The sequence below is a fragment of the Colletotrichum costaricense genome (genome assembly GCF_030867565.1).
Source record: "Colletotrichum costaricense strain IMI 309622 chromosome Unknown Scaffold_4.1, whole genome shotgun sequence".
Taxonomy (NCBI): Eukaryota; Fungi; Ascomycota; class Sordariomycetes; order Glomerellales; family Glomerellaceae; genus Colletotrichum; species Colletotrichum costaricense.
In genome coordinates this window covers 1,440,380-1,455,946 of record NW_026848233.1, presented here as the reverse complement: position 1 = coordinate 1,455,946, position 15,567 = coordinate 1,440,380, and the positions used below count along the sequence as shown (strand labels likewise).

The window sequence follows — 15,567 nt, the reverse complement described above, 5'->3', positions numbered from 1 at the left end:
GTCTCGACCACCATGTCGTTCCTCTACCCTAGACAAGATACCCTCAAGGGCTGCTTTGCGTCCCCTTTTGGCAGCCGTCCTAGCAAGGCAGCGGACACCACGGCCATGGCGAAACCTACGCGCTACCAGGCCCGCCCCGAGTTCTATGGCGCATTCTCCACCGTTGACGACGTCAAGGGCAAGGCGAAGCAGCTCAGCGCCGAGGCCACGGCCGAGTTTGAGAAGGCCAGCGCCAAGGCCCAGTCTGCGGCTGGCGGCAAGATTGAGCTGTACTCTGGAAAGTACTATGCTGCGTGCACCGTCGGTGGCCTCATGGCCTGCGTGAGTTTCCCTTGCCTTCCTAGACCTTGACTCGTCGTTGTTGTCCATGATGGGTGACCTCGTCTCCGCTCCGGGGTCCCCACAGCGGCGCCGGGCCCCGGCGCCGGGCCACAACGAAAACTTATGAGAACCGCTCGACTAACACTAAAGGCTAGGGCTTGACGCATACCGCCGTCACTCCTCTGGACCTTGTCAAAGTGAGAAGACAAATCGACTCGAAGCTGTACCGCGGAAACTTCCAGGCTTGGGGAATGATCTTCCGAAAGGAGGGTCTCCGCGGCATCATGACCGGCTGGGGCCCGACTTTCTGGGGCTACTCCGCCCAGGGAGCTTGCAAGTACGGATTCTACGAATACTTCAAAAAGGTAAGAAGATATGAATCCACATCGAATCTCGCATCTCAGCCCGATGAAGGAAGCCTCGTGACTAACACGCAACTCCCAAGACCTACGCCGACCTCGCGGGCCCCGACAACGCCAAAAAGTACCAGACGATTCTCTTCCTCTCCGCCTCAGCCTCCGCCGAATTCCTCGCCGACATCGCTCTCTGCCCCTTTGAGGCTGTCAAGGTCCGCATGCAGGGTGGTATCCCGTCCCCCTATAAGGGCACTCTCGACGGCATCAGCAAGGTCACGGCTAAGGAAGGGTGGGGAGGCCTCTACAAGGGCCTGTACCCGCTCTGGGGCCGACAGATCCCCTACACCATGATGAAGTTCGCCTCCTTCGAGACCATTGTCGAGATGATGTACGCCCGCCTCCCGGGTCAAAAGTCTGACTACAGCAAGGCCGCCCAGACGGGCGTGTCGTTTGTCAGCGGTTACCTGGCAGGTATCCTCTGCGCCATCGTCTCCCACCCGGCCGATGTCATGGTCAGCAAGCTCAACGCGAACCGCGCGCAGGGCGAGGCGTTTGGTGCGGCCATGGGCAGGATCTACAAGGACATTGGATTCTCTGGCCTCTGGAACGGTCTGCCTGTCCGTATCGTCATGATTGGTACCCTGACCGGCCTCCAGTGGATGATCTACGTGAGTGGCCGTCATAATGTCATTGAAGGGAGTTGAGAACAGTGACTAACATGAGTGAACAGGACTACTTCAAGATCTTCATGGGCTTCCCCACCACTGGAGGAGCAGCTCCCCCCGCCGAGAAGAAGTAATTTAGCAGATATTATGATGGTTGGGTGAACGGAGGGTTGGGCCAGTGCAACCTGGGTTGTCCAGCTAGTATACTATGAACACTGAGGATCTCTCGAGGGAGTTCTCTTAGCTCTTACACTATTGTAACAATGAGAGAGTCTTTTCCGCAATGAATTTTGTCTGTTTTTTATCAATACCTCCCCGTCAAAGTCGTATATTCAGAGATCGAACTGCAGCACCGGGGAAGTTGAAAATATCACGCAAGTTGTTTTTCCTTTTTCTTCCCCGAATTCTTTTCCCGCTCTCTCCCCATATCTGGGTTCGCGCTCATCGCGATTCTCTTTCCTCGGCGTCACTTGGCGTTCCATCACCGGTACGTCCGTGTATAAAAAGCGATTGTTTTTCCCTTGACCTGGCTTGATTTTGGAGACGATCAAACTTGCATGGGATCCGATTTTAACGGCAAGATATAAACACCGTGCCCGTATTGTAATGCGCCTGCAAAGCTGTGATGTAACTTTCAGGCATTAAAATTGTGAGAGATCTATGATGAGGACGGGGATGATTGGGGGGGGGGGGGGCGAGGAATTTGATGGAAAGGAAGAAGAAGAAGAAGACAACCCGGGTCGGAATGGGAAAGGCCCTGGAGCAAAAGACGGGAAGCGTAGATGTTATCGATTTGAACGACACCTTGAATACAAATCAGAATACTATTCCCAAGCCTCCGTCTCCCATCTAAAGCTAATGCCGACTATCAACGACCGGACTGCGTCACCTGTCTTGGGCAACAACGGAACGAATGCCGTCTTGCTAGCACCCTCATCTTTCCAACAACGAAAAGAAAGAAATGACTCAACGTGGCCTTAGGTTTTGGCCTCCAAGTTTAAGCTTCACGTTTGGGTTTGTCTCAACGTGTCATATGAAGGATAGCATCGTGTCAAAAGGTGCCAAACCCACACGATGTGAAATAGCACAGTCAAACCAGTCAACTCAGTGCACCAGGTGATAATGCTGACCGACTTGTCAGAATAGTCATACATGGCACTAGAAAACATTAGTTCCAATAGCAAAACGTAGTAACGAGAAAAAGGCCAGGCCCGGACGCCGGCGACGCCGGGGCGGGATACCACTCCACCTGCAGAGCGACTTAGCTGTCCGAACTTAGGCGCGGGGGACGCTCCGGCAGTCGTGCGCCGGCACCGGTAAAGGTCTCTCTGCAGTTGGATGGATAAGACTTCTGAAGCCTGACCATCTGTGCGCGGCCTCTGAAGAGTCGAGACTGCCCGAGTCTTGCTAAGCAGAATTTAGAGCGTTGAGTCGAAGAGTAAAGAGCAATAATTCGTCATTTCACAGTGCTTGGGCGGCAGTGGGGGAAATGGCACCGAGGGATGCAGAGCATGACGTCCATGTCTTCCAGAAGTTCGTGGGAATCGGGCCGGTACGGGACCGTGTGGAGGACGCTGACCTACCAGAAAACGCCAGTGTGCTGCACATCGTGGATGATGGAGCGCGGGTGGTTCTAGAGGTGGCATCTGCGAATCGGTTGGCTGTGGCACCCTACCTAATGGTAGTGCCTGTTGGCCAAAGATGTCCGATGGATTAAGCCAAGTAAGCCAAGGTACGCCACGAGCGAGGCACAACGAAGATAGCTCAAGACACAATAGCTAAGTGGCGCTGACGTTGAACGTATGCCTTTCCCCTCGGCCGCACTAGCCTTCCATAAACAATGCAATGTCTCCCGAAGTTGCTTTCCGTTCGGGGGCTTTTCGTCGAAAAGTGACGAGGGGCTCTTGGGGTCCGCTCATGGATGATACCTGTTATGACTGCGGAGTTGTTGAGGAGGTGAGGGTTTGGGAGTGAGCGTTCAGGATGGGTCGTGATGGAGTGGTTTCGATCGGACATGGATGCGACGAAGGTGCAGTGAAGAAGCGAGTGGGTGTGATGCTGATTGGCAACGTTAATGGGGCATTCTGTCGGTGTCGAGCGGATATCCCCCGCATAGATGCTGGCCAGGTACAATAGCGTTCCCCATGCCTGGTGGGAGGGACACACTGGAGCAAGGGGGAGCGAACAGCAGCAGATCGACAGAGCTTTGCTCCACTGCTGTGTTTGTGAAAAGACTCGGCGTGTGTCGGAGGGGAAAGACGAGAGGCATGTCTTAAGATGGACCGAATAAGCACGGGAGGTGAGTTGACGAATGAGCTCGGGTCCAGCAGCGTGGATGAAGGTGACAACGGCGTCGTCCCCCGTCCAGCTAGACACGGAATCGGACCAGTAGCGTCGAGCCGTCGATCCTCTCACACCAACCGCGATGCAACAATGTCTTTCGGGGTGGCTGCACCGCACCAAGGGATCCAACACGGCGGAGAGGCATGTGTACATAGGGTTTTTTGAGGTAGTCGTTTGTGGCCCTGGCCTGGCATGACGGGTCAACCAGCTGTTCATTGGCGCTCGTTCTCGCCCGTTGTTGTGAATCTGCCATCTTCAGGTAGGGCGGGTTACGTTGCGTTGGAGTGTAATTCGCAACTCGCAACCTGTGTGAGAGAGAGAGAGAGAGGGGTCATGTCTGGGTTACCTACCGAGCCGCTCCTGTGCGAGTCGCATGCTGTTGCGGCAAGGCCTCGAAGCATGGAACGAGGAGCCGAAAAAAAAAGAAAAAAGAAACGCTACAGGGACTCTGGCAGTTCATCAGGCCTAGGTTGCTGGCCGTGTCAAGAGGAGGTTGCAGAAAGCCTGTCCTGGACGATGTCCGTCTCATCGATCGTCGAGAAGACGGCAGTCTGCAACACCAACGACTCAGGAAGAACGCCTCTTTTTCCGGGGTGCGGGGACAAATTCAGACTTGAAGTCGGCAGCTAAGGCGTTGTAGTTTGTAGACTATGGGTAGATGTGTAAGCCGTCGGGTGCTTTTTCCCACCAAATAAAAGGCCTTGGAGAGCGCCCTCATCCCCGATTGAGCAACCGGCGTTTGAGGGGCAACAAAGCTTCGGTTGGTCTAGGGCGGCTAGGTTTGATGGGTAGAAAGCAAGAGACTGACTAACAATGACTGAATTAGCAATGCGCTGCCCGGTTACCCTTGAGACTGGATGTTTGGGTGTTTGGACGGATAGTTCAGCAGAGTTCCAGATACTCTTCGTGACCACACGACTTCGGAGACATGCCGGGAAGGGATAGTCGGGCCTGACAAGCCATGTTCGTACCCGAAGCGCCTGTGTTCGGAGCTGTCTGGTTTGGACATTATTGGCAGCTAGGCCGAGCGACTCCCGGCCCCCACGTAGCGTGTATACCTCGGGTGCTGCTGTGCCGCAGGCCGCCAAAGGGGCTCGGATACAAGAAAGCGAATGAGTTGCTGAGGCCGTGTCGGCGATGGTGACGGGCGGTCGTCTGTTGTTCAGAATTAGGGGTCGTGATCTATTGACAACTTGACGTGCAAAGTCTAAGCAAAACGGCATGTTGAGCGCAGATCCTCGCCAGCGGCGGTCGTTGGATCGAAAACGGGAGCTATTATGTAGCAGCAGGCCTCCAGGCTGGAGGACGTCAATATCGGGACCCAATCAAGGGCGCGTTGTACGTGAGGGTGCCATCAACAATCTTGAAACCTAGGACAGCAGCCGGGCGAGACAGATGAAGGAAGCAGGATGTCTACTGTGTACTGCGTAGGTGAGGGTGAGGGTCAGGCCGATAGCGAGCGCTACGAATAGACAAAGCTGGACAGGCAGAACGGACGAGACCAGGAAAGAGGACCCAACGGCCAGCCAAGGGTAGCGTTCCAGCGTCGGGGCGTAGCAGGCGTGGCGGACAGGTAACGATGAGGGCGACGGGGTTCCTCTGGTGGTTCTTCCGGGTCGGGTGAGGATGCGGCCTTTTGTCTCACAGTTCAGATAATCAGTCCGCTGGTGGCGTTGTTCCCACAGCGAGTTGAACAGTGGTGGGTGAGGTAAGCGGAGAAGTATTCCGGGCTCATGTATGTAGGTATCGTATTTCCATCAAAAGGGTGCGTGGAGGTACAGGGATCGTTTTGAACCGGCTCGATACATGGGCGGTCGTGTTGATTCCCATTTCCTGCCCATTGTCTACCTACTCCGCCGGAAGCTGGATGGCGGATGGGCGCTGGGTGTATTCTGTACATACAGTGGAGAGTACGAATAGGTACGCCAGAGAGAACCCGACAAGCAGGATGCTGGGTGCTGGGCGAACCGTGATCGAATCGACAGGGACCTTGCCGTACATAGCCCTGGCCGTCCTGGTGTCTGGTCGCCAGTGGGTCAAAGTGCGGAGAGCGAGGGTGCTCACATGGCAGGCTGTTGAGTGCTCCGTGCCTTGGTGTTGGTCAGCAAGGCGGTTGGGCGTCACGGACGAGTTGGTGGAAACTGGGCAAGGATGGAAAGGACCACTTGAAAGGTACTTTCAACGCTATCAGAAACAGCCTCTCGTGAGAGTACTAGCTAGCCGTGAACTGTCAATGAAGGGTTCGAAGAAGAGGTCGTATCCATCTATACAGTACGTGAGCAGGAAGACCAATAACAGTCGTTATACCTCGTAATAGATAGGTAGTCCGCAGTGAGAGGAGGCTCAGGCTTGCGGATGGCTCCCGCCTGGGCAAAAAGGCTCTTGCAGCAAAGAATGCCTCGCCCTATGGTGGAACATGCTATGGAAGGGTTGTTCTGCATGCTGTTGTGTGAAAGAGGCTGAGCTTGTCTTTTGCCCAGGCTGGCTTGGCTGCGGTGTAATCGTCTTGCGTACGAAGTATATGCCATGCCAAAGTTACTCGGGGGGAGAGAGGAAGCCTGGCCAATCCGTAGTAAGATGATGCGTGCTGGCGTCCTGCAGAACATTGCTCTATCCCACCATGTCCAGGTCGGGTCATGCTAGGGGAAGAGACGCGGCTGGCGAACAGTACGTCGCATGTCTCAGTTCAGGGGGAGCATTCCGGGGCCATTATCGAGTTGCCAGAGAGACAAGACGGATGTGGAAGTCAGCTGGGGACAAGTTGGACCAGGAAACATGTCGTCTGACACACAAAGTGCAGTCAGTTTCACGAAGGTGATGGAATGCAGATGTTGATGAAGACTGAAAAGAGGAGGTACGTACGAATAGGTATCGCCGGTACGTATTCGCAAGGGAAGTACCTAAGGTACCTAGAATGCTGAAGCCGACAGGACGGGCAGGAGACGACAACCTAGAGACAGCCGTCGGTCGCAATCGGGTAAAGTGTTAGTGTCGCCAGTCACATTGGAGTCGCAGTGGCAGGCAGTTTCCCCTCCCACCTGCTATTCGCCTTGTTGTTTGGAAGCGTCGCCAGGAACACCCAGCCCTTCATCCTCGCCTCTTCGCACCTAACCTTCAGCCTTGATTCATTGACAACGTTGGTTGCGCGCTGTCTCTCACCTGGGCTTGACGACGGTCAGAAACCGAGCCCGGCAGGTGTGAGAGCAGTGCACCTTAGAGAGGGGAAGAAGAAGAAGAAGAGAGATAGCGTCATATCGGCCGTTATCTCCGTCCGTCGTCCGTGGGCTCAGTTTTGTCGGGTCTACCTTACCGTGTGTCAACCTGCCAATCCGTAAGTCCACCTACCTAAGGAATATGCGATCCACTCGCAGTCCACCAAGGGCTAACAGTACGTATCTTGAGTAATGTGCGACTGAGGTGTCGTCCTGCCTTTTTCTTGCCTTCCTCTCTTCTTGTCTTTCTGCCTTGAAGCCTTCGTACCTTCGTCTTCGTGCCTTGGTCGGATCACGAGTCTCCAACCTCTTCCAATTGCTGCCCGCCATCAGTACCCAAGGTACGTATGTGGGTACGTAGTTACGGTAAGGTATTCGTACCTACCTACCAGGTAAGGTAGTGCATTCGTAAGGTCAGAAAAGGACTTACAAGTCTTCTTCTGGAGGCATCCTTTTATCCGTCCTCGTCACTTTTCTCCTCATTCCTCCGCTTCTCCCCCAATCGCTTATGCAAAAGTGACAAAGTACCCCGTACCTACCTCACCACTGACCACCAGCAAGAGGAAAAACCAAAAGAAGAAGAAGAAAATACTTACTCCTCCGTCTGGGAAGCAAAAAGACGCCAAACTTGCTCCAGCCTCTCCATGCCACCCCCTGGTCGGAAACCCCATGTCTGGCCTGTCTAGCCCTGCACTCGAGAACGAACTAGCCCCCTTTCTGTGCACTGCAACCCTTCGATTCCTTCCACCGACCTCCACCTTCCCTCCACTGACACCGTCAGGTTGTGGGTTGTCCAGGTGGGGCCCCCTCGTCCTCGGTGTCCTCCCCACCACTCGCAGTCAGCCATTAACAAAAGTCACCTTCTTTTCCGTATGTACTTGCGTACCACCACTTGCAGTAGTCGCTCCCGGCGCCGTGTGTCCATGGTCTCCTCCGTACCTTAGCTCGCAATGAAGTTCGCAGACTCCCGTCACTCAGCTCTCCTGCGAATGCAGTACACTAGGTAAGTATCCATAAGGTACGGCTCTGGCCTGTTGCCTGCCCTACTGGCTGAGAGTGAGAGGTGCAGCGTGCCCTGTCACCCATCGTCTGCCCGTCTGTCTGTCGCTGTCGCGTCCTGCCACTACGTGCCCAATCCAGGCTCTGCAACCCACAACCTCGCCTCCATCCTCCTTGTTACTTACGCCTATCAACCCCAGGACCCCAAGTCTAACGTCCAAATCCCGCCCAGGGCTCCTCCGTCTTTTACCTTGTTCTCACCCACCCAGCTGCTAGGTACCGCAGACTACGCCTCTTACCAATCCTCCCTTCCTCTTCTTCATCCACTTCCCACATTGTCCCTCATCATCATCATCCTACTCCTCCTCTTTCTGCTGCCAACACGGCTGGTTTGAGAGTCTGCGTCCTGGCAAATGCTGCTTCCACCACCGTTGCCCGCATCCAATCTTCCCTGACACCTCTCGTCCCTCTCTCTTCCCACCCTGCTTCCACAGACCACCCGTATCTTCGGCCGAATCACCGAGGGAAACGACCCCTACTCCTCTGCGCCACAATCGCGCGCATCTCTCGAATCTCCTCGGATACACGATAATACCTCTCTCCGCACCTTTTCCACTGTGTATCCTTCATCACGACGTCAATTGTCCATCGCATGGTACATTTCGCCATATTTGCGCGGCCGCCGTGAGCTTGTCTCGCCCAGACATCACCCTTCAAGCCAAATCCACGACCCCAAGTCGCCAACATGGCTGGTTTCTTCAACAAACTGAAGAGCGCGGGCAATGTGCGTTTCCTCTACTCTCGTCATTTCTTTGACTACGCTCTGCTCATTGCGTGCTCTGAAATTCTCTTTCTTCTCTGCTGTGCTGCTGCTGCTGCTGCTGCTGCTCGCGCGTTCTTCCGGCTGACAGACCTCGTCCTTCACAGACCACCTCGAGTCCAACAAGTAAAGATGTCCCGAGCAAAAAGGTCAAGGAGGAGCCAGCACCGGAGCTCACTCCTCTGGAAAAGATGCTGCAAAATGCTGGTCCATTGAGGGAAGACGGGACTGACAAGTTCTTCGGTCTGGAGAATGTAAGTTTTCGAAGCCACACCCGGCCTAGCGACTGCCTTTCCCGAGACAACGAATGCTGACTGAACTGGTAGTTTGGTAATACTTGGTCAGCGATGCTATCATCACCACATCGTCTCTCATTTGCTGACGTGTCTGTAGTTATTGCAACTCGATTGTTCAAGCATTGTTCTATTCAGAATCCTTCCGAGACCACGTCGTCAAGTACCCCACACTATCACCTACCGATACCCCGAACGGAACTCGACCAAAGGTGAATGTGACGATCCGACCGCCAGTCGCGAAAGAGCCCCCGAATACGCCCGGAGCGAAACAGAAAGGCCTGAGTGCATCGGAATCAATGAAGCGCAGGCAGGCCATCACAGCGGGAATGCCACCCCCAGGAGCGCCGGGCATACGACCTGAGGACAAGCCTGATTCGCCAGAGTACAAGAAGAAACATGCCATGATCAAGGGCCCCATCCTCGAGCTGGCACAAGAGAATCCCTCCGCTTACGGCATGGAAGAGTGCACCTTCACCGGTCTCAAGGACATCTTTCAGGCCCTTATCGAAAGCAATACTAGGACAGGCGTGTTGAGTCCACAGCGATTCCTGGAAATTTTCAAACGAGACAACGAGATGTTTCGGAACTCAATGCACCAGGATGCTCACGAGTTCTACGGTCTCGTATTGAACGATGTCATCTCCAACGTGGAAGCGAATGCCAAACGAATTCAAGAGCGACAGGCCGAGAACAAAGACGGACTTATCCAGTCAGTGGAGAACGCTCTTGGCGCGACTAGTTTGATAAACCGACCAGTGAATGGCGTGGGATCCCCAGGAACCGGCTGGGTTCATGATATCTTTGAGGGTGTATTGACCTCGGAAACCAAATGTTTGACCTGCGAAACAGCTTCGCAAAGAGATGAGACGTTCCTGGACTTGTCCATCGACCTGGAGGAGCATTCATCAGTCACGTCTTGCCTGCGTAAATTTTCCGCCGAGGAGATGTTGTGTGAGCGCAACAAATTCCACTGCGACCATTGTGGTGGGCTGCAAGAGGCTGAGAAGCGGATGAAGATTAAGCGTTTACCAAAGGTTCTCGCGTTGCACCTGAAACGATTCAAGTATACCGAGGATTACAGTCGACTGCAGAAGCTCTTCCATCGGGTCGTCTACCCGTACCATCTACGCATGTTCAACACCACCGACGACGCTGAAGATCCCGATCGACTCTATGAACTATACGCTGTTGTTGTTCATATTGGCGGAAACGCCTATCACGGCCACTACGTATCAGTGATCAAGACGAAAGATCGGGGTTGGGTCCTGTTCGATGACGAGATGGTGGAACCGGTTGACAAACATTTCGTGCGGAACTTCTTTGGGGATAAGCCTGGCATGGCATGCGCATATGTCCTCTTCTACCAAGAAACCACCTTTGAGAAGGTACAAGCTGAGATGGAGGCCGAGGGTCTGGAAGAGGTCAAAATTGCCAGCGAGGCCGCTAATGTTGCTCATGAAAATGGCCAACCAAACGGTACGACACCACTTTCGAAACAGTTTACGCAGCCAGTCAGTCCCATTGAGGAACGAGAGCCGTTGCCCAGTCTGGCACATGCACAGACAGCCCCAGGCAAGGTGGATGTTCCGCCATCCGAAAAGCTTCATACCCCTGTGATAGATACACCGGCCACTCCTGCTGTCCCCCCTATTCCATCAAGCCTCGCCAGATCAAACACGGGCGCCAAGGCAGACAAGTCCAAAGAAGACAAGAAGCGGGAGAAGAAGGAGCAGGAGGCAGCGGACAAGGCCAGAAAACAAGCTGAGAAAGAGCAGGAAAAGCTCAAAGACAAGGAACACCGAGAGAGTATGGCTAGGGCCAGAACGGCTCATGCACGAGAAGCAGAAGATATGCGCAGAGCAATCAAGGCCAGCATGCAATCGGCCGAAGGAGACAAGAAGAAGGAGTCGTCAAGCTCAGGCAGTTTCCTCAACCGATCCAGCCGGGCAAGCAAATCGATGAGCAGGAAGAGTTTCGGATTCCTCAGCAAAGATAAGGACAAGGCTGAATCACATCAGTCATCTGAGAATGGGCATGCTACTCCAGAGGGGGTGCCGACTCAACCTGAGAAGCCCAAAGAACTGAGGGAGAGATTCAGTTTCAACCTCGGCCGGAAGAAGAGCGGTAATCTTCTGTCATGAGGTGGCGCATGAGGTTCTAACGATTCATCTGAAGATTTTGGTATTTGACAGTACATACAGTAAAAAAAAGGGGTGAAGAGCAGGATCCTGTACGATGTATAACCCACGCGCCCAGCGTTTGGTGCGCATCTTATCCATCGGCCGCATGGTCGTTTAGGGGATTGAGGAGGTGGCGGCATGCGCAGATACCCAGGCATGGAGTGGTTTGCTTGGATAATACTTTTCTCACTTAATGATGCAAAAGAGGATATGTTGTGATGAAGGCATCTTGAGCGTTAGTTACTTTCTCCTGGCACCTACTTCATCGGACTGTATGATAGCGCAAGGTGTGGTCAACAAAAGACGGTACAAAGCACGTAAGGGCAGAAAGGCTCTCTCGAGTTCTACTACTCGGTTTGAAACAACGCAAGCATCCTCCTCTGCTGATTGTGATATTACACTCGCCGGGCTTTGCAATGTTACCCGGACATTTTCAGTTAAGATACACAGACGTACGTGACATTGACAGCCAAAACCCCATCCGCTCTCCATCCTTCAACGCCGATTCGTTACCATGATGCCATGCCGTGGAAGTGGAAAAGTTCAAGCCATATACGATGCATTAAAGAGCAGCAGCCCCCTTCGTTTTTCTTGTATTTTTCTATCTCATCTCCTTACCCTAACGACACCTTATCCGAGGATGAGTTCGTACAGAATGATAATGGTGTTGATTCCGATCAAGGGTACTGTGGCAGAGCGTCAGTAAAGGGCGTTTCTGTGTGGAAGTACTCATACAAAGAGAGACGGATGTTGGGGATGTAGACACGTACTTCTCATCAGTGTCCGTACGCTGGCGATCAAGTTGATGATCTTTGCCTTTACGCTTGCGTCGTTGCTCGAGCCAAAGGTCGGGTCGTAGGAGGAGGGGGAGAGGTTGACTGGAAGGAAGTCGCGGTTAGCTATTGTCATGTCTCTTTCTCCCGGAGGGGTAAGGGCGCAGGACGGCAATGTTGCTGGGTAGGATTAGGCGGGGACGTACTGCGCGCGAGGAAGCGGTCTTCGGAGAGGACTGCGATGGCGTTGATGAGGAGGACGGCGACTGGGAGGAGAAGAGGAGGAATGTCAGTATAGGCGGGAAAGCTTCGAGGGGGGGGGGGGCAAATGGTTTAGGGCGGACGTACTGTAGAGGAAGTTTCCTAGGATATACATCTTGACGGTTTTGATGTCGCCTTGGGGAAGCCCTGGACGCGCAAAAATGCGGGTTTGGTATTGTTGTGTCCTTTCCGCGGGTGGAGCTTGTAGGAAGGTGGGTTTTTAGCTCTTCGTCGTTCGAATTGAAGCCAGGTGGTGATGGTGTTGCGCTGCGCTGTCCAGAGCTTACCTTGGGAGGGATGGGATGCGCCGTCAGAGGTGGGGAGGCGTATTTGATCCGTTCCGAAGGAGAATCCCTGCAATAGGTGCCCCGTAACTTAGGTGGCTTGTCACTCTGTCGCGGCATGGCTGACCCCTAAGTTCCTAGTAGACAGCTTGCATTGAGTGGTGCTGGCGCTGGGCTGTGCACGGACGCTCAGAGCTTCACCCTTTCAATGGCATTTGGATCTGCACGAGACGCCAGCTTACACCTGCTTCAAGTAAAAAAGAGCGGAAATCGTGAGAAGCAGAGAATCGAGGGTCGTATGAGGCAAGGGAAAAGCACAGGGCAAATTGTTTCAAAGACCTCATCTTCTCGTTGTTCAACCCCATCTTTTTTTTTATTTTTTAGCTTCTTCACCGGGGCTTTCCTGTTCTCTGTGTATCTTCCAACAATGAGATAGCCACACCCGACAACACGCTCCTTCACCTGCTTTTTAACAACCACATCTCACAGCTTCTGCGCCTCCTTGCCGGCACCATCACAATGAAGCTCCTAGGTAACCCAAACGAGAACACCCCCAATTTCTCATCACAACTCATAAAAGATACTAATCAGTCACTCAGATACCGCTCTTCTGGGTCTCATCCCGGCCCTCATCACCCTCCACCTCCTCCTGGCCCCGGACACAAAAGTAGAGGAATCCTTCAACATCCAAGCCACCCACGACGTCCTCGTCTACGGCACGCCAACCCACGACGTCGCCGCCCGTCTGAGGGCCACCTACGACCACTTTGAGTTCCCCGGCGCCGTGCCCCGCACTTTTGTCGGCCCCGTGCTGCTCGCCGGCCTCGGCGGGCCCCTCGTCAACCTCGTCGGCTTCGCCCACGCCCAGCTCGTCGTCCGCGGCTTGCTGGGCCTCGCCAACGCCGCCGCCCTCGTCGTGTTTGCGAGGAGCCTGAGAAAGGGGATGGGCGAGGGCGTCATGCGGTGGTGGGTTCTGTTGCTCGTCGGCCAGTTCCACGTCATCTTTTATGCGTCGAGGACGTTACCCAACATGTTTGCCTTTGCTTTGAGTGAGTTCTCATGTCTTCTGACCCCCTTTTTCTTTGCCCCCTCTCAAAATCCAACATTCTAACGAACACCCTTCACAGCAACCCTCGCATCCGCAAACCTCCTCCCAAACCAATCCCCGCAATCCCGCCTCCCGCGCCTCCGCGTAGCCCTCTCCCTCCTCGTCTTCGCCGCCGCAATCTTCCGCTCCGAAGTCGCCCTCCTCCTCGCCACGACGGGCCTCCACCTCCTCCTCACCCGCCAGCTCACGATCCCCCAGCTCGTCCGCCCCTTCCTCATCGCCTTCGCCGTCGCCCTCGCCGTCTCCGTGCCCCTGGACTCGTACTTTTGGCAAAAGCCCCTCTGGCCAGAGCTCTGGGGCTTCTACTACAACGCCGTCCTCGGCTCCTCGTCAAACTGGGGCGTCTCCCCCTGGCACTACTACTTCTCCTCCGCCCTCCCGCGCCTGCTCGTCAACCCCCTGACCTTCACCCTCCTGATCCCGCTCGCCCTCGCGCAGCCCGGCACCTCCCGCTCCGCCGCGGGCCTCGTCGTCCCGCCCCTGCTCTTCGTGGCCATCTACTCCCTCCAGCCGCACAAGGAAGCCCGCTTCATCTTCTACGCCGTCCCGCCCCTGACCGCCGCCGCCGCCCAGGGCGCACACTTCATCTTCGCCCGGCGCGCCAAATCCGCCCTCTACGCGCTCGCCTCCCTCCTCCTCGCCACCAGCGTCCTCGCCGCCCTCGCCGCCTCGACGGGCATGCTCCTCCTCTCCTCCCTGAACTATCCCGGCGGCGACGCCCTCCGCCAGCTGCACGCCCTCGTCGCCGCGTCCCCCGCCGCCAGCTCCGTCACGACCGTCCACACCGACGTGCTGAGCTGCATGACGGGCGTCACCCTCTTCACCCAGAACCGCGTCGGCCTGCCAAAGAACCCGCACTCCCGCGCCCTCGAGACCTCTCTCCAACAACAAGACTCCTCATTGTCATCATCACCATCAGGCACGGATCCGATCCTCGCATTTGATAAAACAGAAGACAAATCCATCCTCTCCGACCCGGGCTTCTGGTCTCGCTTCGACTACGTCCTCGCCGAGGACACGGCCTCCGTGAAGGGAGGGCAGTGGGAGACGGTGGGCGTCGTGCAAGGGTACGCCGGCATCGAGGTTCTCAAGCCGGGTTCCGCTACCTCGTCCGGAGAAGGCGACGAAGAGACGGGGGAAAGCAAGATCCTCGGCAGAGGACTCGTTGTCAAACGCGTACGGGATTTCGTACGGGGCGTGACGGGCGGCTGGTGGGTTGGGCCGCGGATGGAGCCGCGGATACGCATCATGAAGCGGGCCAAGGATGTCGGTGGCGCCGGTGCCCGTATCGTGTCTTCATAGATGGGTTGTCTTTGTAGATGGATAGTATGTAAGAATACAAAAAGAACGCATCAGTGTCAGAGGGTTCCAGATCACTTGGACGAAAATCACTTGTACGAAGGAAAGGAAGGGCATAAGCCTCGAATTGATGGGAGATAACACGAGGTATTTCAATCGTTTCATACGCCGAGCGGTGTGCTCCGGCTTTGTGGCACTAAGACAAGAGCAGACACTATCCTACCACAAAAGGCCAACCAGTGCAAGCAAGGCCTCGTTTCCTCTCTTTCCAACACCAACAACTACCACGACTACTGCCAATGCCAATGCCAATGCCACTGTGTCACCGACCAACCCTTCCGCATTCCCAAAATCACTACGCACTTTTACTGTTTTCAATCCATGCCAGCACTCAGTCCGGCCCGGTCCCAAACCGCCCCCTGCCCTATCCTATCCACCGCCTTTACCTCCATCCAACACACCTTCCACGACCAGCCGGTCGGAGCAGCTCACTAGCCCAAGCCCTGGGTAACCCAACTTGCTGAAGTAATGACAATCGGAAAGCAGTTTGGGTCAAAACTGCGACTCGCTAAAATTGTCTGGGTGTCGTAATCGCATGATACAGTAATGGAATATGTATATAAGAGGCGCCTTGTTCTCCCCCCTGAAAG

The 15,567-nt window shown here is 54.8% G+C and overlaps 5 protein-coding genes across 5 annotated transcripts; 3 read left to right on the top strand and 2 right to left on the bottom strand.

Annotated features, from left to right (window-relative positions):
* Positions 1–12: 12 nt before the first annotated feature.
* Positions 13–1,476, top strand: CCOS01_04528 (uncharacterized protein; the record flags this gene model as incomplete). The annotated part of the gene is made up of 4 exons (XM_060452709.1): positions 13–321; positions 477–686; positions 767–1,345; positions 1,408–1,476. 4 exons carry the CDS (start codon positions 13–15, stop codon positions 1,474–1,476), a joined length of 1,167 nt encoding a protein of 388 aa, XP_060316667.1.
* A 1,284-nt stretch (positions 1,477–2,760) lies between these two features.
* CCOS01_04527 (uncharacterized protein) lies at positions 2,761–3,838 on the bottom strand (the record flags this gene model as incomplete). The annotated part of the gene is made up of 2 exons (XM_060452708.1): positions 2,761–3,017; positions 3,121–3,838. 2 exons carry the CDS (start codon positions 3,836–3,838, stop codon positions 2,761–2,763), a joined length of 975 nt encoding a protein of 324 aa, XP_060316666.1.
* Positions 3,839–8,641: 4,803 nt separating this feature from the next.
* Positions 8,642–11,153, top strand: CCOS01_04526 (ubiquitin carboxyl-terminal hydrolase; the record flags this gene model as incomplete). Its single annotated transcript, XM_060452707.1, has 4 exons — positions 8,642–8,680; positions 8,824–8,970; positions 9,043–9,056; positions 9,110–11,153. The coding sequence occupies 4 exons, from the start codon at positions 8,642–8,644 to the stop codon at positions 11,151–11,153; spliced, it is 2,244 nt and encodes a 747-aa protein (XP_060316665.1).
* Positions 11,154–11,822: 669 nt separating this feature from the next.
* Positions 11,823–12,341, bottom strand: CCOS01_04525 (uncharacterized protein; the record flags this gene model as incomplete). Its single annotated transcript, XM_060452706.1, has 4 exons — positions 11,823–11,878; positions 11,963–12,070; positions 12,172–12,231; positions 12,314–12,341. The coding sequence occupies 4 exons, from the start codon at positions 12,339–12,341 to the stop codon at positions 11,823–11,825; spliced, it is 252 nt and encodes an 83-aa protein (XP_060316664.1).
* Positions 12,342–13,029: 688 nt separating this feature from the next.
* CCOS01_04524 (Alg9-like mannosyltransferase) lies at positions 13,030–14,920 on the top strand (the record flags this gene model as incomplete). The annotated part of the gene is made up of 3 exons (XM_060452705.1): positions 13,030–13,042; positions 13,110–13,559; positions 13,638–14,920. The coding sequence occupies 3 exons, from the start codon at positions 13,030–13,032 to the stop codon at positions 14,918–14,920; spliced, it is 1,746 nt and encodes a 581-aa protein (XP_060316663.1).
* Between the last annotated feature and the right edge of the window lie 647 nt (positions 14,921–15,567).